At 39.6% G+C, this 22,499-nt stretch overlaps 1 protein-coding gene across 2 annotated transcripts in view; it reads left to right on the top strand.

Annotated features, from left to right (window-relative positions):
• LOC126184229 (calcium-independent protein kinase C) overlaps positions 1-22,499 on the top strand; it is a 221,155-nt gene that overhangs the window by 159,557 nt on the left and 39,099 nt on the right. For both annotated transcript variants that reach the window (XM_049926602.1, XM_049926609.1), the window contains exon 11: positions 18,075-18,213. In XM_049926602.1, coding sequence (XP_049782559.1) covers positions 18,075-18,213 — 139 coding nt within the window. The remainder of the gene's footprint in view (positions 1-18,074; positions 18,214-22,499) is intronic.

Raw genomic sequence — 22,499 nt, 5'->3', positions numbered from 1 at the left:
AAGACTGATACCACCTTCACCACCATGACCCAGGGTTTGGCCACTGAAGGGATGCTTGCCCAATAATGGGGCGCAATTCATGGCGTCTGCTTTCAAAGATTTCTGTGAGGTCAGTTCATACAACGTATTTGCAGCTGTCCATTCCATCCTTCCTCAAATAGTGAAGCAGATCATTTTGTTTGGACTTTTAATTAGCAAATGAAAAAACCCACCAAATCTTCTGCCACAACATCAGCCCTCACCTCATTTTGCAATCACCAAGCCTCATAGCCTCACCAAGCTCCTCCACAGATGGCAATCAGCAACCCTACTTCATTTTCTTACCTTGCACCCTGCTCCCATCCCTCCCAGCATTAAGCACCTAGTGAAGCTGTGTGGACCACTCCTATTGGATTACTTAGGCTTGGATGGTGGCAGTGGTAGTGGAGACAGATGGGTGGCAAGTTACCTTGGTGCAAATACTGAAGGGGCTCAAACGCTGTCATCTCCATCACCTTCGGCCATGAGCCCAGGCCTTGCTTTCCACCACCACCTCCTCCACTGCCTCTGGAGACAAAGTATAGCCGCAGCTGGTATCCCTGGAGGCTGACTGTGACTCCCCACCATTGCACCAGCAATACCTTCTGCATCCACAAGGATCAGTTGCACATGTATCACCAGCCATATCCCAATGGACACCGCCAGACACCCTCTCTTCATGCAGCTGGCAGTCAAAGGGTCTGGGTCTTCACTTGTATCTCCATTCCACCCCACCACACACTATCTGTTGTGTTTCTTCCCTCAAGTGCCTATTTCCAGGGGAAGGGATCTGTTATTGGGCTCCACAGAAGTTGAACGCCTACCAGAAGATATGGACTTAGATGACCATTTAAGAAGGCATAGCATCACTGCAGTGTTGTTGGATACTCCACTATCAACTATTTACTAACACCCTCACTTGGCACATGGTTCTTTTCTCTGGTTGCTTTGTGGACTATGTCTCTCATTGTTCTTGGCCTATTAACATCATTGTGGCCAAGGTTTCCACCTTGAACTTTGCTGTTGCATAGGTTACTTTGGGCTTGTCCTAGTCTGTGTCTTGTCCACTCTAAGTCAGGCACGTTTAACTTGACCAGCTCGCGGTATCATTTCCTCTTCTACAGGCAACCCTTATGCTTTGTGGCTTCACCCATTTATCTCCTGGATTCTGACATGTGCACTGATATATGGTTACCCATGTGTATAGCAGTGTTTCATATTGATGTATGAGCAGTGGAGATTTCAACTTCATGAATTTTGTGGTGTTTTATCTGGAAGTCCAGTGCACAGGCCACATAATATAAACAAGAGGTCATTGTCAATTACCAGTTTGAAATGTGCTTTGTAGAGATACAAATTAAATTTGTTGACCACATAAATGATTCATAATGCTTTTTCTCAAGCAGTGAATGACTCTTCTGAGCTGAGTTTAGTGTTTTAAATATATGTTCTGTGGAAATCTCCATTCCATCAGGTCTTCTGTGGGTAAGAACTATCCCAGTACCACAATGTGAAATTTCAGTTGCTATTACAAGGAGCTTCCCAGGGAGGTATGGAACAAGGCAAGGTTCGTGTTTCTGTTTTTGTTTCGCTGCTTGTGAAGACTCTACACAAGCTGCAGACCACTTGTGAATGCAACTATACTTAGTGGAGCCGAAAACTGTGCAACATTTGGTATGAAACAGAATAATAGTTTATTTATTCCATAAATTGGCAAAATTCTTTGAAAGTCATTGTCATTTTTATATAGCTTAGAATTTAAATTTAGCAGTAAGCTGGTTTATTTATTTACAACGCTCCTTAAATATTCCATTATATCCTACTTAACTAACATGATGTTGTTATTGTTGTGGTCATCTGTCTGAAGTCTGGTTTGAAGCAGTCCTCCAAAATAGTCTGCCCTGTGCAGGCCTCTTCATACTTGCATAACTACTGTAGTGTGCAGCCATTTGATTCTGCTTACTGAAAAAAAACCTTGGTCTCCTCCAAAATTGTCAGCGCCCCCACCCCGTTCCTTCCTCCACTACCAAATTGATAATTCTTTTATGCCTTAGGATGTACCCTACTTGCCAATCAATTTTTTAGTCAAGTTGTGTAACAAATTTCTTTTCTCCCTGATACAATTCAATAGCTCCTGGTTAGTTATTCGATCTGCCCACCTTATGTTCAGCATTATTCTGTAGTAACAAATCTCTAAACCTTCTGTTCTCTTCTTGTCTAAGTAGTATATAGTCCACATGTCATTTCTATAAAGGCTATACTGCACTCACTTGCAGAAAAGATTTCCTAAAGCTTTGATTTATATTTCATGTTAACAAATTTTGTTTTTTTGTAAAAGCTTTTCTTGCTATTGCTAGGCTATATTTTATAACCTCTACACTTCAATCACAGTCAGTTATTTTGTTGCTCAAATAACAAAACTCATCAACTAATTTTAGTGTTTAATTCCATAATCTAATTCCTTCAGCACTGGTTGATTTAATTCGGCTACATTCCATTACCCTTGTTGCCCTTTTGTTGATATTCATCTTTTTGAGACACTATCCATTCCATTCAACAGATCTTCCAGGTCTTTTGCCATCTCTGACAAAACTACAATGTTATTTGCAGATCTCAAAGTTTGTATTTCTTATCCTTTTACTTTAATTCCATTCCAAATTTCTCCTTGGTTTCCTTTAGAGATTGATCAATACTTAAACTGAATAATATCAGGGACAGGCTACAACCCTATCTCACTTCCTTCTCAACTACTGCTTCCTTTACATGTGCCAATTACAGTCTCATTTCTGTACAAGTTGTAGAAAACCTTTGATCCCTGTATTTTATCCCTACTACCCTCAGAATTTCAAATAATGTATTCTAGTCAAGACTGTCGAAAGCTTTCTCTAGATCCATAAAGTCTAGAAATGTGTGTTTGTTTCTCTTCACTCTGTCTTCTAAGATAAGTCATAGGGTTAGCACTGCTTCACATGTTCGTACATTGCTCAGGAACTCAGTTCCTACATTTCTCCAGAACTCAAACTGAACTTCCTGAGGTCAGCTTCTTCCAGGTTTTCCATCCTTCTGTAGAAAATGTGTGTCAGTATTTTGCAACCATAATTTATTAATCTAGCAATCTGGTAAATTCACACATACCAGCACCTGCCTTCTTTGAAATTTGAATATTTATTTTCTTCTTGAAGTCCTAGGATATATCGGCTGTCTCATATCTTGCATACCTGGCGGAATCATTTTGTCTTGGTATATTCTTCCAAGACTCTCAGTAATTTCGAGGGTACATCATCTACTCCAGATGTCTTGTTTCACCATAGGTCTTTCAGTGCTTTGTGAAATTCTTCTCACAGTATCATATTTTCCATGTCAACTTCACATATTTCTTCATCCATTTCTATAATATTGTCTTCAGCTTCACTTCGCTTGTATAGTGTTCTTCCATCTTTCAGCTCTCCCTTCTTTACTTTGAACTGGGTTTCCATTTGTAATCTTAATATTCATTCAGGTGCTCATAGATAACTGTAGAAATTCATGCAAGAGGCAAGCAAGATTGTAAAGGTGCTATTTTTCTATGCAACTGATTCTGTGAATTTGAGGAAGTTACAGTGTCCCAAAAATTAAATTTGACAGGAACGGCACAAAATGTATTTCTAAGTAAATTACTAATGATAGCATAATGGTAAGCATATTTCATAGTTACATATTTCTATATTATTAATATGAATATGTATGCCACTATCTTGTTTCAGTTACTTGAAATTACATCTTCATTATGATTTATTTATTTATTTAATCATGTCAGAAGCATGGTACATAAAATCAGAATAATTAACACATACATACCAAATATATAACAAATAAAAAAAGAGTATAAAAGTATACAGATACATAAGCAGGGTCAAGTAGTTTTTTATTTTATGAAGTCTTGGACCAGAACCTGTCCACGTCCAGCACTTTCGTGCTGGCATTCATCAAATCCTTCATGGTGCAGGTGCTTGGGTACAGCACACACTGCATGAGGTGGGTGGTGGTTTGAGTGTGTCCACAGTCACACAGTGCCGGTTCATTTGAGAGGCCCCATTTGCACATATTCTCTTTGGATCGTGTGACACCAGAGCACAGCCTATTAAGAGATTTCCATGTCATCCATCCTTCTATATGGCTGGGAGGGAGTTCTTCATTTGGGACTAACCATTCCCCAAGATGCGTGTTTTCTTCGCACCACATTGCCAGCCTCTCTTGCTGCGGTGTCCCGACGATGTTTTCTGCTGTGTGCAGGGAGCTTTTTCTAGATTTTAGTCGACGGCGGGCTGGCTGGCTGGTGAGGTCAATGCCTTTGTCTTTTCTTTCCTGGCTGCTACTTTCCTTCTAATATCTGGTGGGGCCACGCCTGCCAGGCAGTACAATTTATCAGTCGGGGTTGGTCTCAGACAGCCTGTGATGATGCGGCAGGATTCATTAAGCGGTATGTCCACTTGCTTGGCACGGCTAGAATTGTACCACTCTGGGCACGCATACTCTGCTGTTGAATAGCACAAAGCGAGAGCTGCGGTTCTCACTATTCCAGGCTGTGCCCCCCATGTAGTGCCCTTTAGTTTGTGTACAATGTTGTTTCTCACGGCTACTTTGTGTTTAGTGTTCATGCAGTGCTTTTTATAGGTGAGTGCTCTATCCAAGGTGACACCTAAGTATTTTGGTGTTTTGCAATGTTCCAGGGGCACTCCTTCCCAGTTAAGTTGTAGTCTTCTTGCAGATTGTCTGTTCTTTAGGTGGAAGATGCAGGTTTGGGTTTTCCCTGGGTTGGGTTTGAGATGGTTCCCCTTATAGTAGGTGGCAAGCTGTTCGAGGGCTTCTGACAGATTCTGTTCATCAGTTTCAAAGCTGTCTGCTTGAGTGGTAATGGTGCAATCATCTGCATATATGAAGCTTTCAGTGCCTTGGGGGTGGGGCTGGTCATTAGCATATATATTAAAAAGAGTTGGAGCCAGTACGCTTCCTTGGGGGAGGCCATTCTTCTTTATCCTCCACCGGCTTCTCTGTCCCTGAAAATCCACGAAGAATCTTCAATTCTGGAGTAGGTTTCCAATCAGTAAGGTTAGTCTGTAGTCCCTACTCATTGCATATATTTTCCCCAGGAGCAGTCAGTGGTTGACTGTGTCGTAGGCTGCTGATAGGTCTAGGAAGACAGCTCCGGTGATCTTCTGTTCTTGAACCCATTCTCTATGTGTTGCGTTAATTTTAGCACCTGTGACGCACAGCATTTTCCCTGTCTGAATCCTGCTTGTCACGATTTTCTCCAAGTTTTTGGAATTTTGCAGGATTTCATGCAGTTGTTCATCATATCGACTAGCCATTTCCTTGTTACATGTCCAAAATGCTTTATTTGCTCAACACATATATCGTCAAAGCCGGCTGCTCTGCGCATTTTGCACTTACTGATCGCCTTCTCCAGTTCCGCCAAGGTAAATGGCTTGGATAGTTCTTTGGTCTCCTGAGGGGGCTTTCGTTCTATGCCCCTCTTTTTTGTCTTTAGGTTGTTGTACCTTGGTGGTTTCCCATTTGTGAGAAGCTGGTGTGCAATTTGGTCTGCTGTGACGTTCACGTGTAGATTTGGTTTGGTGAGGTCATTGGCTAGGCGTTTTATGAGTTTCCAGGCCTTTTGACTATCTCTGCCAAAATTAGTTTCCTTGATCATTTTGGTCCATTTCTCCCTTCTCACTTCTGATATCCGGGAGGTAATAACTCTTCCTTTGGTGAGGGTTTCTTTCGAAGAGCATTTGATACTCTTCCAGTAGGGCTACTGTTTCCTGGGTGAGTCCTGGTGTGTAACTTGTTCTGCATCCCCTTGGAATAGACGCTCAGGAGCAGGTTTTGATGGTGTCCACAAAGCTGTCATAGTTCTCTGGATCTGGGCTATATGTCTGGACTCTCTCTTCTAGTATTCTGGTGAATTTGGGCCAGTCTGCCTTCCTGAAATTATATCTCCTTCTGAACTTTACTCTTTGTGGTATAACTATTGGCAACATTTGGCACATTATTGGGCGATGTTGTGTCTTTGGGATGGGGGCGCAGATGGACTTAAAGCACTGTTGTGCTATTTCTTCGCCGACGAATACGAGATCTGGGTTGTATCCGCGGCACCACCTACCGCTGTTGAAAGATGTGGGAAGTTTGCTGTCATGGATAAGTGCCAGGGGGTTTGACTCAGCCCACGCCAGAACGGCTTCATCGTTTTTGTCTTCTTGTGCATATTCTCATACGTGACTATGGCTGTTGAAATCGCCGATGATGAAAGCCGTTTTCTGTTTACCAATTTTTACTGGTGGTTCAAAGTGGAAGTCTACATTAGGGGGCTTATACAGTGAGGTCACCATGTATTTGCCAAATTCCACCCTCGATATCTCCTCCTCAGTGTGATCCACCATCCTCACTTGGAGGTCCAGTTTGGTGAACACGGCACTCCCGTATAGCGCGTGCGGTCTTTCTGCTTCTAGTTTCATCCCTGGAACCTTGGGGCATCAGTGTTGGATGTCCCTATGCATTTCTTGCATGCAGAGTACATCACATTTGGTTTTTTGACAGAGCTCGCTCAGCAATTGCTCTTTGCAAGACGAAAGACCTTCTATGTTCACAGAGATGATCGTCAAAGCCGGTTCTGATAAGAACCTATCTGGTTTTTCTCAAGACATTATGTCGCTCTACTGTGATGCTTCTGGTGTGAGAGAATCTGCCGGCTTAGAGCCGTTGCCCAGGAGACGCCCGAATGTGTTATTAATGACACATCCTTCGCGGAGGCTTCTCTCGTTATGTTAAGGTTCAGGGTATTCAACCAGATTTTCATAACATTTTTTTTTTTTCCTAAGTAAATAGTGTTAGGTTTTCACCACCAAAAATAAGAAATCTGAAATAAAAAATTGTCAGAGCAGTTAAGTAAATCCTGTTGGATAGCAACAAAAACAATCAATAAAAGTACAAAATTAGTACTTCTCAAAGAGGTGATATTCCTAAATCCATGGCTCAGTAGAATTACAGACCACTATTGCATGAGATGTGTGAAAACTTTGTAATAAATATAAAGCATACCCCTATATTTTAGGTGATGGCAAGCACTCCTTGCTCCCCTCTGCAGATACCTGTCGTGGTGCTTCTCTTTGCTCCAAAGATTTCTTTAATTTTCCTTTGCACAGTATCTATATAGAGACAACTGCTTCTATAGCCATATTTGTGGTGGGAACAATGTTATTTGTCTGGGTTAAGGTCTTGGAGGAATATGCTTATGGTTGTTTGAAGAGTCAGGATTGTATTGTGATAGAATGGTACTGACTCTGTATTGAAATGCACGAGCTGCAAAAATCAATGGCTTGCCAGAAATATAATCTGCTGTGTAGGACATCAAATGAAGCTGCTGTTTTAATGTTACCTATACCTTGTCACAAGCTGGTGCCCAACTAAATGGGGTGCCTTTTTCTGTTGTTGAGTGAGAGGATGAGTTATTGGCACAAAGGGTGGTAGGAACTTATCATAATAATTTATCCTTCCTAAGCAAAAATTAATTTCTTTCGAGTTTCTTGACACAGGCAGTTTGTCAAAGGCTGTGGATGTTGCTCAGGAAGGTCTATGCCTTATTTTCTTCAAATATGTCACATATATTTTGAAAAACTGACACTTCTGAACATTAGACTAAAGGCTGGATTCTCCCAGTTTCTACAGCAACATATAAAAATTAATGAGGTGTTCTTACTGCACAGTTCCAGAGACAGTGAAGTCATCCAAATAAATAACACATGGAAAAACAGGTTGAGTCAGCTGTTTAAAATCATACTTAAACAATGAAGGAGTGCTAATAATAAAGAATAGTAATCATTTACAATGTTATAAGCTAAAGGATGTGTTACTCACTACTAAACAGAGTGATAATTCATCAAATGGTAGGCATTGACCAGGTCAGTCTGGGAAGTAGTCACTACCAATGAGTTTAGAGAGAAGTTCCTCTGGTTTGGGGTGAGATAGTACTTACTGTGAAGGGTAGCTTCCCAAAGTGTTTTCCGTTAATACCGAATCATGTAACTCCATGTCATTTAAGCCAGTCTAGTTTTGATTTGATTGCTTCCATGAGAGATTCTATATTGTTTGTATCACTTAGTATGGAGTATGAAGGACAAGGAGGTTTAAATTCTTGACAGAGATAACAAGAGCCTGGAAAGAGGTCATCACCAAAATGACACCACCTCTCTCAGCAACTTAACACCAAAAATTGTGAAAGCTTTAACAATGCTGACCTGGTTGGCCACAATGATATGGAGGTATCTTAACACAGTTTTGTAAGCTGTAATGACAGCAAAAGGGAGGAAGGAAGATTAAGGTGTAATGTTCTGTCAATGGCAAGGTCATTGTAAAAGGAGTACAAGCCCCAATTGAGGTAGAATGGCAAAGGGAATCAGTCATTTCCTATTCAAAGGAACCATCCTAGCATTTGCCTTCAGATCATATAAAACCATTTGGACAGCTGGGCAGGAATTTGGACTGTTATCCTTCCTAATGCAAGTTCAGAGTCTTTACCACTGCATGGTACATTGACAGTGACCAGTCTTATTATTGAGATTAGCTGGTTACTGTGACCGATTAATTGATGTGGCATTAATGACAATGCTGATGAATCCAGGAGGTGGCATATGTCTGTATCACTTAGAGTAGCTGCAGCTCTAATGTTAGCTTGAAAACTGACAACCTGGGCACCTATCGAGAGCGTGTTGTGGAGATGCAAAGACACTGTGTTTGGACTCACTCACTACAAAGTGACTCTTATTGTCCATTCTTTAAGTAGTATTTGGCAGGCAATGATTGTTTTAACTGAGTTGCCATACTACAAAAATGCTATTTACTTACAGTACTTTGTCCATTCTTCCCAATATGAATGCCGTGTCACCTGTGCTTATGCTGCAGTTGTTGATGTTTAGTGGTGACCTGTGTTTATTAAAATGCTTGTGCTATTGACAACTGGCACAAAATGGACAAACATGTCGTAACTAAGAAACATAGCCTAGAACTGTTTCCATTGGGAGTTTTGATAAGTGTAATTAACACTTGCAGATTAGGCTGTGTAAGTTGCCTGTCCACACCAAATGCGATTATCTCACCAATTTTTGTTGTTGTTGGCAATGGGCCACACTGGACCACATAACACTTTTAATGAAATTAATTTCCTTGTGAGCTAAAGATTTAGAAGAATGACAAGCTAGAGAAGCTGAGACCATTTTCTTTGTCCAAGCAAGATAAGAAAAATGGCCTCAGAAGGTTGGAATCATTTACCTTGAATGCTCTGAAGTGTAAACTCGGCTTCTAAATGTATCAGCCTCAGTTTTCCTGGACTAGTTTCAGAAAGGGATCATAAGTGGGAGGAGGGAGACAAGTGCTAGAATTTCGTTTACTACTTCTGCTGCTCTGTCTGTTATTCAATTTTTTGGGGTGTTATCTGAAGTCATTGACAATGGCATCGCTCTTGTTTCATAAACAGATAATTGTCACTTTTGTGGCTTTCTTCCCAGTACTTTATGTCAGAAACAAGTTTTGTTGTAATTACTACTGCAACCAGAAACTAGCATGTAATTGCCAACAGAAACATTATTCTTCATAAATAAATCCTGAGGAAAATCTATTAGAATTCACAAAGTTGTCACTTTGGAATATGGACCTCTGCAGACAGAGATAGCACTAGGGAAGGTAGGAGGGAATGAGATGCATGCTGATATGAAACTTCCTGGCAGATTAAAGCTGTGTGCTGCACCAAGACTCAAACTCAGGACCTTTGTCTCCGCAGTGTCCTCTCTTCCAGCAGCGCAAGTCCCACAAGTTTTGCAGGAGAACTTCTGTGAAGTCTGAAATGTCAGAGACAAGATACTGATGGAAGTAAAGCTGTAAGGACATGTTGTGAGTCATGCCTGGGTATATTAGTTCGCAGAGCACATGCCCTTGAAAGGCAAAGATCCGAAGTTCGAGTCTTAGTCCGCACACAGTTTTAATCAGCCAGGATGTTTCATATCAGCACATACACTGCTGCAGAGTAAAAAACTCATTCTGGAAACATCCTCCAAGCTGTGGCTAAGCCATCTCTCCACAATACCCTTCCAGGATGCTAGTCCTGCAAGTTTTGCAGGAGAACTTGTGTGAGGTTTGGAAGGTAGGAGATCAGGTACTCATGGAAGTAAAGCTGTGATGTTGGGTCGTGAGTCACACTTGGGCTGTTCAGCTGGAAGAGCACTTGCCTGCAAAAGGCAAACATCCGAAGTTTGAGTCTCAGTCCAGAACACAGTTTTAATCTGTCAGGAAGTTCCATATCAGCACACACTCTGCTGCACAGTGACAAATTCATTCTGTTCTGTAAGCTGATTGTGTTGAAAATTAACAAGATAATTTTTTTTCATATGTTCCCTGATACTTCCCAGTCAAGACAGATCTGGATCTTTATTTTTGTAGGTGGTAATGCTAATAAATAATATTTTGCTGTCTACATAATATTTTGTGCAGTCCCTCTGATGTGAATCTTTATTAATTTCTGTCTTCCTGTTTCTGACTGTCTTGCACACAGATGCTTTGTGTAATTCCTGTGGCCACTAATGCAAAAAAAGGCTTCCATTCTTTCATTAGCTAGCTTTTGAATCACAGCAGGCTCATCATCAGATGGTGGGCATTTACAAAGATTTAATTATTTATTTGGCCAAGCCAGTTGCAGTGATCATGGTGATGTTATTTAGTTCCTGAAGTTACAAGTGTGGCACTTTAAAATTATTCAGTACACACCAGCACAGAAAATGCCACTTGTGTACAAGCTGTTGAAAGGTGAACATTTGTACAATGTTAAACCAAGTGCATCTAAGTGCTGTGTTTTCCACTTTTGAGTGCAATGGATAACTTTAAAGTACTGTAGTTACTTCCTCAGAAATTACATAATATTGCCAAAACACTGCGGACCAGCTTTACCTGGTATAAAATGAAGATCCTGTAAATAACAGTCATCTGATGATGAGACAGCTGTGGCTCAAAACCTAGCTACTGGAAGAAAAGAAGTCTTTCTTTAAAAAAAATATTAGAGAGTGACTGGTTGCAATGTCAACACAAAGCATCAGATATTTTAACCACAGTTGTAACAGTTAAGCTAAATTTACCTGTGACTTTTCTTCACTTCCACCTCCTTTCCTGTTTCAGTTCCATTCTGTATGTTGTTCAAACTTCCCCACTTCTACCAGACCTTATTTTATTTATTACATTAATTCTTTTACTGTACTTTATAGTCCTTAAGTTACTGTTTCTTCCTCCCTTGCTCTGAGTCCATTTGCATTTTTGCTGGGCCAGTACTCACTGTTGACATCCTCCCTTCCTTTGTGTGCAACATGGTCTTTGCCTGCAATCATCTCCAAGATCTGTTCCTGCTTTCCAGTACTCCTGCCGTGGTCTCATAAGTTTCCCCACAGCAGGGAAACTTCCGTCATCTTCTCTGTTCTCAGCTTTGTTTTGTCAACCTAAAAACCCCTTTCCATTAAAGTGTGGCTGTATTCAAATATGTAAACAGTCCTCTCCTCTCTGAAGTTGATTAAGAGTATGGAAAACCAGAAGTCAAACAGTAATCACTGTTTTTTAATTGCCAGTTTACTCCTCATCAGTTAATCTTGAAGACAAATTATGTTTATTTTAAACTTCCTGGAAGATAAAACTGTGTGCCAGTCGAGACTCGAACTTGAGACCTTTGCCTTTTGTGGGCAAGGCTCTACCATTTAAGCTACCCAAGCACAATCACAACCCATCCTCACAGCTTTAATTCTGCCAGTACCTCATCTCCTACCTTCCAAACTTCACAGAAGCTCTTCTGTGAACCAGAACTAGCACTCCTGGAAGAAAGGATATTACAGAGAGATGGCTTAGCCACAGCCTGTGGAATGTTTCCAGAAAGAGATTTTTCACTCTACAACAGAATGTGCGCTGATATGAAACTTCCTGGCATATTCAAACTGTGTGCAGGACTGAGACTCGAACTCGGGAACTTTACCTTTAGCGGGCAAGTGCTCTACCATCTGAGCTACCCAGGCACAACTCACGAACCATCCTCACAGCTTTAATTCTGCCAGTACCTCGTTCCACATTGCCCTTGATTTCAGAATGACATTCCACGATCTGCTTGATATTGGGACCAAATAATTTTTGTGGCCTCCACAGGTAGCACTGCATACTCCTGCAGAAACATTGGTCCTGCACAGGCCTCTGAAACTTGGCTGAGGGAATAAGTTCTGGTAGGAAGGGAATTATTGGATTGCACATCTCAGGTGACACTCCCTCCTCCCTGGCAAAGCAAATAAAGCTGATAAGGCTAGCCTTGCATGTTGTTGTTGTGGTCTTCAGTCCTGAGACTGGTTTGATGCAGCTCTCCATGCTACTCTATCCTGTGCTTCTTCATCTCCCAGTACTGCAACCTACATCCTTCTGAATCTGCTTAGTGTATTCATCTCTTAGTCTCCCTCTACGATTTTTACCCTCCACGATGCCCTCCAATGCTAAATTTGTGATCCCTTGATGCCTCAGAACATGTCCTACCAACCGGTCCCTTCGTCTTGTCAAGTTGTGCCACAAACTCCTCTTCTCCCCAATTCTATTCAATACCTCCTCATTAGTTATGTGATCTACCCATGTAATCTTCAGCATTCCTCTGTAGCACCACATTTCAAAAGCTTCTATTCTCTTCTTGTCCAAACTATTTATCGTCCATGTTTCACTTCCATACATGGCTACACTCCATACAACTACTTTCAGAAACGACTTCCTGACGCTTAAATCAATACTCGATGTAAACAAATTTCTCTTGTTCAGAAACGCTTTCCTTGCCATTGCCAGTCTACATTTTATATCCTCTCTACTTCGACCATCATCAGTTACTTTGCTCCACAAACAGCAAAACTCGTTTACTGCTTTAAGTGTCTCATTTCCTAATCTAATTCCCTCAGCATCACCCGACTTAATTTGACTACATTCCATTATCCTCGTTTTGCTTTTGTTGATGTTCATCTTATATCCTCCTTTCAAGACACTATCCATACCGTTCAACTGCTCTTCCAGGCCCCTTGCTGTCTCTGACAGAATTACAATGTCATCAGCGCACCTCAAAGTTTTTATTTCTTCTCCCTGGATTTTAATACCTACTCTGAATTTTTCTTTTGTTTCCTTTACTGATTGCTCAATATACAGATTGAATAACATCAGGGAGAGGCAACAACCCTGTCTCACTCCCTTCCCAATCATTGCTTCCCTTTCGTGCCCCTCGACTCTTATAACTGCCATCTGGTTTCTGTACAAATTGTAAATAGCCTTTCGCTCCCTGTATTTTACCCCTGCCACACTTAGAATTTGAAAGAGAGTATTCCAGTCCACATTGTCAAAAGCTTTCTCTAAGTCTACAAATGCTAGAAACTTAGGTTTGCCTTTCCTTAATCTTTCCTCTAAGATAAGTCGTAAGGTCAGTATTGCCTCACATGTTCCAATATTTCTATGGAATCCAAACTGATCATCTCCCAGGTCGGCTTCTACCAGTTTTTCCATTCATCTGTAAAGAATTCGTGTTAGTATTTTACAGCTGTGACTTATTAAACAGATAGTTCAGTAATTTTCACATCTGTCAACACCTGCTTTCTTTGGGATTGGAATTATTATATTCTTCTTGAAGTCTGAGGGTATTTTGCCTGTCTCATACATCTTGCTCACCAGATGGTAGTTTTGTCAGGACTGGCTCTCCCAAGGCCGTCAGTAGTTCTAATGGAATGTTGTCTACTCCCGGAGCCTTGTATCGACTTAGGTCTTTCAGTGCTCTGTCAAACTCTTCACGCAGTATCATATCTGCCATTTCATCTTCATCTACATCCTCTTCCATTTCCATAATATTGTCCTCAAGTACATCGCCCTTGTATAGACCCTCTATGGCATATAAACTTGTACTACTGTACTAGGCGTGGACTTTGTGTCTATCTTGGCCACAATAATGCGTTCACTATGCTGTTTGTAGTAGCTTACCTGCACTCCTATTTTTTTATTCATTATTAAACCTACTCCTGCTTTACCCCTATTTGATTTTGTATTTATTACCCTGTATTCACCTGACCAAAAGTCTTGTTCCTCCTGCCACCAAACTTCACTAATTCCCACTATATCTAACTTTAACCTATCCATTTCCCTTTTTAAATTTTCTAACCTACCTGCTCGATTAAGGGATCTGACATTCCACGCTCTGATCCGTAGAATGCCAGTTTTCTATCTCCTGATAACAACGTCCTCATGAGCAGTCCCCGCCCAAAGATCCAAATGGGGGACTATTTTACCTCCGGAATATTTTACCCAAGAGGGCACCATCATCATTTAACCATACAGTAAAGCTGCATGCCCTCGGGAAAAATTACAGCTGTAGTTTCCCCTTGCTTTCAGCTGTTCGCAGTACCAGCAGAGCAAGGCCGTTTTGGTTAGTGTTACAAGGCCAGATCAGTCAATCACCCAGACTGTTGCCCCTGCAACTACTGAAAAGGCTGCTGCTCATCTTCAGGAACCACACTTTTGTCTGGCCTCTCAACAGATACACCTCCGTTGTAGTTGCACCTATGGTACGGCCATCTGTATCGCTGAGGCACGCAAGCCTCCCCACCAACAGCAAGGTCCATGGTTCATCGGGGGTTGCCTTGCATCTTAAAGCAAAATCTCAATGTGACCCAATGGCTGTGAGCCATCCTTTATCCTTTCTGTTTCTCCACTTGATTGAAAATGAAAAGGTGCAAAAGTAAGTTGCGTAATCCCATTTCAGGGACAAAAATTTCTGATTTCCTTGTTGTGTGTTTTTTTTTTCCAGTAACTATTATTAGACAAGGCTTCCCATAATTGGGGAAAATATTAACTGTGCTTGGAGGACATCATCATTGATGTTGATATAACATATGTAAGCATGCCAGCCAAAAAACTAGTCACCTCCATGAGATGTCACCAGGTAACACTACCTCTGCTCACTTCAATTCAGTGAGGGATAAAGTCCACAAGTATCTTCATATGTGCTACCTCCACCTTAAGCCACTCATTGATGATTTGATCTTGTAGAACCACCAAATTGCTGGGATGTTGTTTGTTATGTTTCACTTGCTGTTCCAAATAGTCCCAGACATTTCTGTGGCATTAAGATTGGGTAATTTAGTGGTCTGGTTGATGCAGAACAGGGTAGTTGAATGTTTGTCAAACCAAGAATGTATGCATGCAGATCAGTGAACACAGATGTTATCATGTTGGTAGATGTGACTGTCCACTGTGTACTCACCATGAAGATAAGCAACAATTGATCAACAATTATGTTAAAATGAATATCCCCCTTCATGCTCATGGTGACCTGAGTGAGTGGTCTCAAGTCATCGTACAACAAACACGTACACTGTGGATTAAACACCCCCTTGTGCTGTTGGTGCACTCAACACCTTGCATCATTTGGTTAGGATCTTTTTATGACCATTATTCTTAAGCCATATGTTGTGGTTGTGAGTGGTACACCATTCACTGTAGACAGGTTGAATGTTCCATGTTGGTACACCCAATACCAATCACCATACCTTGTGCCAATGCTCTGAATTAAATTCCAAACCTCTTCGCAGTGTCTGATGGAGTGAGAGCATGTAACATGGTTGATAATGATCCATCTGTCAGATGTGGCTGTTAAGTTCAGTGGCCATCTTGGTGCTATTTGAAACGACTAGGCTATGTGCCAGAATAGGGTTTGACTATCTCCCTTCTTTCATCATCATACAACACAAATATGAGACCAAATTGTATACTTATCCAACCTATCCCTGAGGGATGTATCTTTCTTTCTGTCTTTCTGTGACAACCAAGTGGAGTAATGGTTGTTAAAATAGTTTTCTTTAGTGAATTCCATTGGAAATATACCACTGATGGTAAGAACATCTCGGTTTTACATTCAGAAAGAAAAATGCTGGCTCATTGTTCCCATTCTCAAATATCAGATTTCATGGGTAAGAATTTGATGATTCAAAGTGAGATTAAACATAAAAATGATCTACCTCCATGGTGCTGTGGTGACCTCTCAGGTTTTCTTGGCATTATTGATTAATAGTGACCTTCCAGGTGTTCAGCACAATATTTCTATGACCAACCCACCCATATCCTTCAGGTGCTGTTAGTTTTGTTATTATGTGGACTTGCTGCCTGGACTCCAACCAGACCAGGCAGCAAGTACACATAATAGCAACACTTGCAACATCTGAAGAAGATGGCTGTGCAAGAAATGGAAACAAGATGAACACCTGGAAGCTTGCTGTTAATTTGCTGTGACTTTGTTCCTTGCATTTCATCAAAGCATTTGCAATGTAATTTCCAAGATAATATTTTTTTAACTTGTTATTGTAGATGTCATCAGATAGATGAAGTCCAGACTTTGGTTCGAAATATCACTGCATTTGTTTCCCAAAGATGTATGTGTTAAATGATATTTTCACAGCTTTTAATTAACTATTTTTGTAAATGATGCTGAAGAATCTTATTGTCATATTTAACTCTCATTTGGAAAATGCCAGGAAAACTGTCTTCAGAATGTTTATGCTCTGGGTATGTAAAACTAGCACTACATAATGAGTACAAGTCTGTCTGAATTTCATTTCTTCCTGAGGATAGCTACTAGAATTTCTGGGCCTACATTTGTACTTATGTACAGCTCATTACATACAGTTAAGTATTTTTTACATTGTATTAATGAAAGAAAACACTTTTTGGCTTTGTCTCATGAACTTTGTTATTATTGTATGGCCTAGGTTTTGGCTTATGAACCCATTTTCTAGTACATAAGTGAGCCAAACGATGAGAACCAAACAAAATAAACATGTCAACATTTTTAAATCTATTGATTTTTGACATAAACTGAAAAATTTATCTCTGTTGACATATGGATTTACAAAATTCATTAGGACAGCACTCACAAAATCCTCTAGTACAGCAATTACGACTAGATATACATCGGAGTAGAGCTATGCATAAGTATGGAAGTTTCTGTTATGTGAATGGACATATGAAAGTTTTTCCTTCTATGCAAGACTTGCAATATCGTCTGAAAGGGGTGACTAACTATACTGAGTTTGTTCATTCAATAATAAACGTGGGGACACAAATATCTGTTTCTTAATTCCTAAAATTTCTAACTGAGCTTTGCACCCTTTCCTTCTATATGTAAGACTTCTACATCTATTATGTATGTGGTTTTCATTTATGCAATGTTCAGCAAAGGCTGGATCTGACTTCTTTAATATCTAAATTCTATGGTGTTCTCAGAGCCTAGTGCAAATTTACATACCAGTCCATACAATATAGCAATTATTATGCTCTCAGCGGATGATCTTTTTTAAACCCCACTTTTCATAATGTCTGATTGTTCATCTTTTGAATTAAAGAGATATCTACCTACTACCTGCGGACATAGAGAAGCACAGAGAAACCCTTTCTTTTCAAAAGCTGCTTATCCTATCTGAAGGTAAACTGCAGCATTTCCTCTTTGGTCTATATCTCTCATTCACTGGGTACAGTAGGAACCTGGCATGCTTTTTCACTTTTTTATGCGAATTTTGTCAATAATGTTAGAATCAGATTCATTATTTGTGGCTATTGTTTTTACTGTTGAGTTCCTAGTCATAGTCTTATTGGGACATGGATATAGAAAGAAGATGGTGGATCATATGATGTAACACTGCAAGTTTGTAGGCTGTAGGATGCTGAGAGGAAGCTGATATGTATGTGTTATTAGAGGAGTCTTTTCAGTAAATTTTAAATTTATGGTTGCTATTTCCTATTTGTAAGCTGATATCTACTAAATTAGTACTGTACCCTCTAACTCCATGCTGACCTTTATACTGCTATGCCATTCAGTCATATTTGCCATGAACTTTTGGAGTTTTCTACTGGAGCCGAACCTTTTGGGTATATTGGACATATAACATTAACAGAGTTAGAAGTTCTCATTTCAAATTTTTAATTAATGGTTACATCCTTTTCAGGGATCTGAAGTTAGACAACATCCTTCTTGACCATGAAGGTCATTGCAAACTTGCTGATTTTGGAATGTGCAAAGAAAATATTAAAGATGGTGCAACCACAACAACATTTTGTGGGACACCAGATTATATAGCTCCAGAGGTAAGGTACAACTTGTTATATGTTTCCTGAATTAACAAACAAAACACAGGAGAGATGATACAAATATCTGTTGGTTGCTCACTTGTGTAATTATTATTCCATGTAATGAAACAATTTAATTTAGTCTAATTTTAAACTATATTTGTGTTATTTGTATTTATACTCTTTGATTGTTGGAAAGCAGATGTTCCTTGGACATATCCATAATGCAGGGTGTATCAAAAAGTATCATCCAATTTTTAAAAAAAAATCATAACTATTATGTTATTTGAGATATGTGCATGAACAAGGTACTGTTGGAAAGAGAAAATTCTCAAGTTTTACATGGTCCCTGCTAGGTAGCAGCATTTTGTGGAGTGCGGGTCAGTAATAACTATTCAGTGTGACTTTTGTACTAGGTATGGTGTGGATCCTCCTACAGCACAGAGCATTAGATGACTGCATGAAAAATTCCGAGAAACAGGTTGTTTGTGTAAAGGCAAATCACCGAGCTGTCCCCAAGTGTCTGATACAGATGTCAAATGCATTCACCATAGTTTCAGAAGGAGTCTGCAAAAATCTGTTCGCCATACAGCTCGACAGCTCAACATGCCCCCGATGTTCATTTGGCATGTGTTGCATCGACATTTACTCATGAGACCATACCAAATTCAGCTTCTTCATGAAGGTGATTTTTAAATCAAAGGATTACTGAATGATGGATCGGTCACACTGGACCAAATTATTCAGCCTTACATTACTGGCCTCCAAGGTCACCAGATGTGACTGTATGCGATTATTTCTTGTATGGGCTTGTAAAAGACTCTGTTTATGGACTACGTTACCAACAACAATGAATGAACTGATACATCGCATAATAGCAGCTGTGGAAGCTGTACTCAAGACATGCTTGCTGCAGTGTGGGGACAGTTTGAATACCGCATGACATATGTCTTGCATCTCAAGGGGAGTATATTGAACACCTATGAAAAGGTGAGAAAAAATACTATGTGAGTGTCGTGTTCATCAAAACACTAAATTCATTGTATATGTTTATTAGTTTCAGAAATACTGATGTGCCAAATTGGATGATTCTTTTTGATACAACCTGTATATCTGAACTGCTGCTGTATTATTACAGAGCTGCTAAATAATTAAGAACTGTTCAGTTTATGCTATGAAATTATTAATAGTCATGACTGAATCCTTTCAAGTTTTGCTCTACAGATCTATTTGAATTTAACAAATGAAGGGGTCGGAGGGATATAGTCATAAGCCACATCAAACTAGTTTTGAGATACAGCGAGTTTAAAGTTCCATAGAGGTCTGAAAATGTTTAATACAAAATAAAAACCTTATTTCTACTGCAAACACTTGCTTAATACTTGCGAAGCATGTTGTTAAATAGTCAACTCTCTGAATGCTATAAAATATTAATTTTAGAAAGATTCTAATTAAGATGCAGTAAACGGTGGCTTATGACTGTATCTCCCAAAAAATTGTTTAAAACATAAAGTATGAATTTGTAAGGATTTATTTTAACTACTCTTACACAGCAAGCAGAATATATAATTTTTACACATTAATATATACATATCAGGTATCTGAGATGTATAAATTACTTTTTCATTTATACAGTTACATCAAGGAAGTTCCTCTACCTCATTATTGTACACGTTATTTCCAGTACATGACCAAAAGAAATCTTGATTTGCTGCATATATATGTGGGATAAGAGACAGTACATCATCAATCTTTTTCTGATTAATTGGTAGTGGCTTTCTGTACTTTATTGGCAGCTGATATGGATTTGGTTCAACTAGCCTTCCTTTCTTTTTGACATGAATATCCACTAACATGAAAGCTCCTATGTCTGAATAAGAGTGCTTTACACTTAGCTTGAAGGGATCTTCAGACTCACTTAAATTGAGTAGCTTCACTGAAATGGTGGGGATCTCCAGGCGTGGATTCTGTACGTTTTGAGGTCAATGTCTTCAGGCTTTCCAAACTTCTGAAGTCTTCTCTTTCCATTTTAGTTACAATGAAATGTTTTGGACTCTCACATTTTATTACTTCTGCCCATTCATCTGGAGTGTACACTATTGGACGTCTGTTTCTTGCATACCGTTCAATGCAACCAAAATCACAATCGCAAGGTAGCATGGTGTGACCTACCACAGGGAAGTAATGCTGGACAGAATCAAATCTTTTGGTAGCAACAAGGGACCTTTCGAAAGCAATAATAATCCAATTCTTTGTCTGACCCTTGCAGTTGTCTATGATTATGTGGAGATGTTTTGTCTGAGGATTAGTTATCTCCAAGTACTTCAATAAGCAGCTCCCAACCTCATCTGAACACCGTCCTCCATCTTTCCCGCTCCACAGAAACATATAATTCTTATTTAATCCACAGTCATGGATACCACAGTTGTATGTCCATATTTTCCTCTTTTAAAATGCTGGACCTACTGTTAGTTTAGGTGTGGGGAATGTTTGCTGCATGTCCATTGCTATCACATGATGCTCTTTCGAATTTTTTTTAGCCAGAGCAGTTAAAGACCCAATCATATTTTGTCCTCTGTCAGCCTTTTTGAGATGCAGTTCATATTGTTGTCTCCTTTCTGTGACTTCTTCTGCGCATAATTCTGGGTTATTTATTGCAATTAGAAATCCATCACATTTTGAACAGGTGTCACTTTTTGGTAGTTTGAAGCCTACGTTAAATTCAGATATGAAAATTTCTCTGAATTTACTTTCAGATACTGCAGGAACCTGCTTTTCGTTGCAGTATTCGGAGTATTTATCTCGAAATAAGGAAGCAGTTGTGAGATCACAATCCAAATACACTTTATTGGGGTTCTGTTGCCTGCTGTAATGACTGTTATATTTCGGTATGGCATTGAGAAATTCTCTAACACTTTGTACAGCTTCGTCTTGAAATTTATATGGGTAGATTCCATGTTTTCCTGAAAGAAAAAAAAGATGAGCTAATATCCTCTTCCTAATAGAAATATTTGTATAGTACTCAGTTTAAGTACATCCCTAACTTATAGCACAGAGTAACATACAAACCTCTTCCATCTTCTTTTGGCACTGCAAATCCCTGCTTCATTTGATGTTGCAAATTCCTCACTCCTCGTGCATGTATCTGTAAGCCATGAACCCTTAGGAAAGCTTCCTTGCAGATCATGACTTCTATTCCGCATACCCTCACATTATAAGAAAATGTAACATCCCTGGATGGTATTTTCTTGGAAGTCTTTCTTGGATAGCTTTGAAAGAAATTATGACAAATATAACAAAATGAAATAAATGTACACAATTTTAAACCATGTGTATTTAAATAGTGAACAAACCTCCGCTTTTTCGGTTCCATTTCCTTACAGCTCATCAGGTAAGTATTCGGGGCATTAAAGTTTCTTATGTCCCAAAATGAATGGAAAATGTTTTCTTCCTCTGCAAGCAGTTTTGTGAAGCATTTATTTGAACAAATACAGGGACTTCCTATAGTAGCAGCCTGAACAGTCTTGTGGGTTTATACTGCTGACCAGCATTTCGTCGACGTTTTGCTTTATTTTTCTTCCACTGATCAATATGTTACTTTCTTTTCCGTGAAGGCTTTGGCTTTTCGGGTGATTCTTCATTTATTCTATTTATTTCAAGGTATAATATGAAGAGCAAAATAGTCTAAGAATTTGCGTGAGATATAGTCATAAGCCACATAAAACATTAAATTTCACTAAAATCATATTAATGATAAAATATTTTTTACACATCTTTTGCCTTTGAAACTACATTATTGCACCATTAAGCAGTAATATAAATGTGCCCATCAAGTTTCATCATTAACACACAGGATGGCTGTCAAATGCGTTGCCAATGTTGAGAGAAACAAAGTCACAAGCCACAGGAAATTAATCACCAGAAATAAACCATTTTATTTCCTTAACAAAACATCATCTGAGCTGGAACTGCTGGTCAATGGATGCCAAGATTCATCACTGTCAGGATCCAAAGGGTAAAGCTCTTCACTTCCACTACTGTCTGTGTCAAATATGCGTTGAAGACTCGAAGACGCTTCAGACGTTCCTGACCCACCTGCCATTTTGCCATGGCTTGTGACTGTGTATCTTCTGAAACTACCACCAAATGGCACAGCATAGAACTGCACTCCGTCATAGCCTGTCATCTGTTGCAGTAACACCGAACTTTTTCAACTTATTGTGAAGAAGACATTGTTAAGAATGCCGCAACATGAAAAACTCAATTTCGTGAAAGTTGTGGCTTATGACTATATCTCTCTGAGC

The sequence above is a fragment of the Schistocerca cancellata genome, chromosome 1 (assembly GCF_023864275.1).
Source record: "Schistocerca cancellata isolate TAMUIC-IGC-003103 chromosome 1, iqSchCanc2.1, whole genome shotgun sequence".
NCBI lineage: Eukaryota > Metazoa > Arthropoda > Insecta > Orthoptera > Acrididae > Schistocerca > Schistocerca cancellata.
Note: the sequence above shows the minus strand (reverse complement) of the source record. Positions and strands in the feature narration are given on the sequence as shown.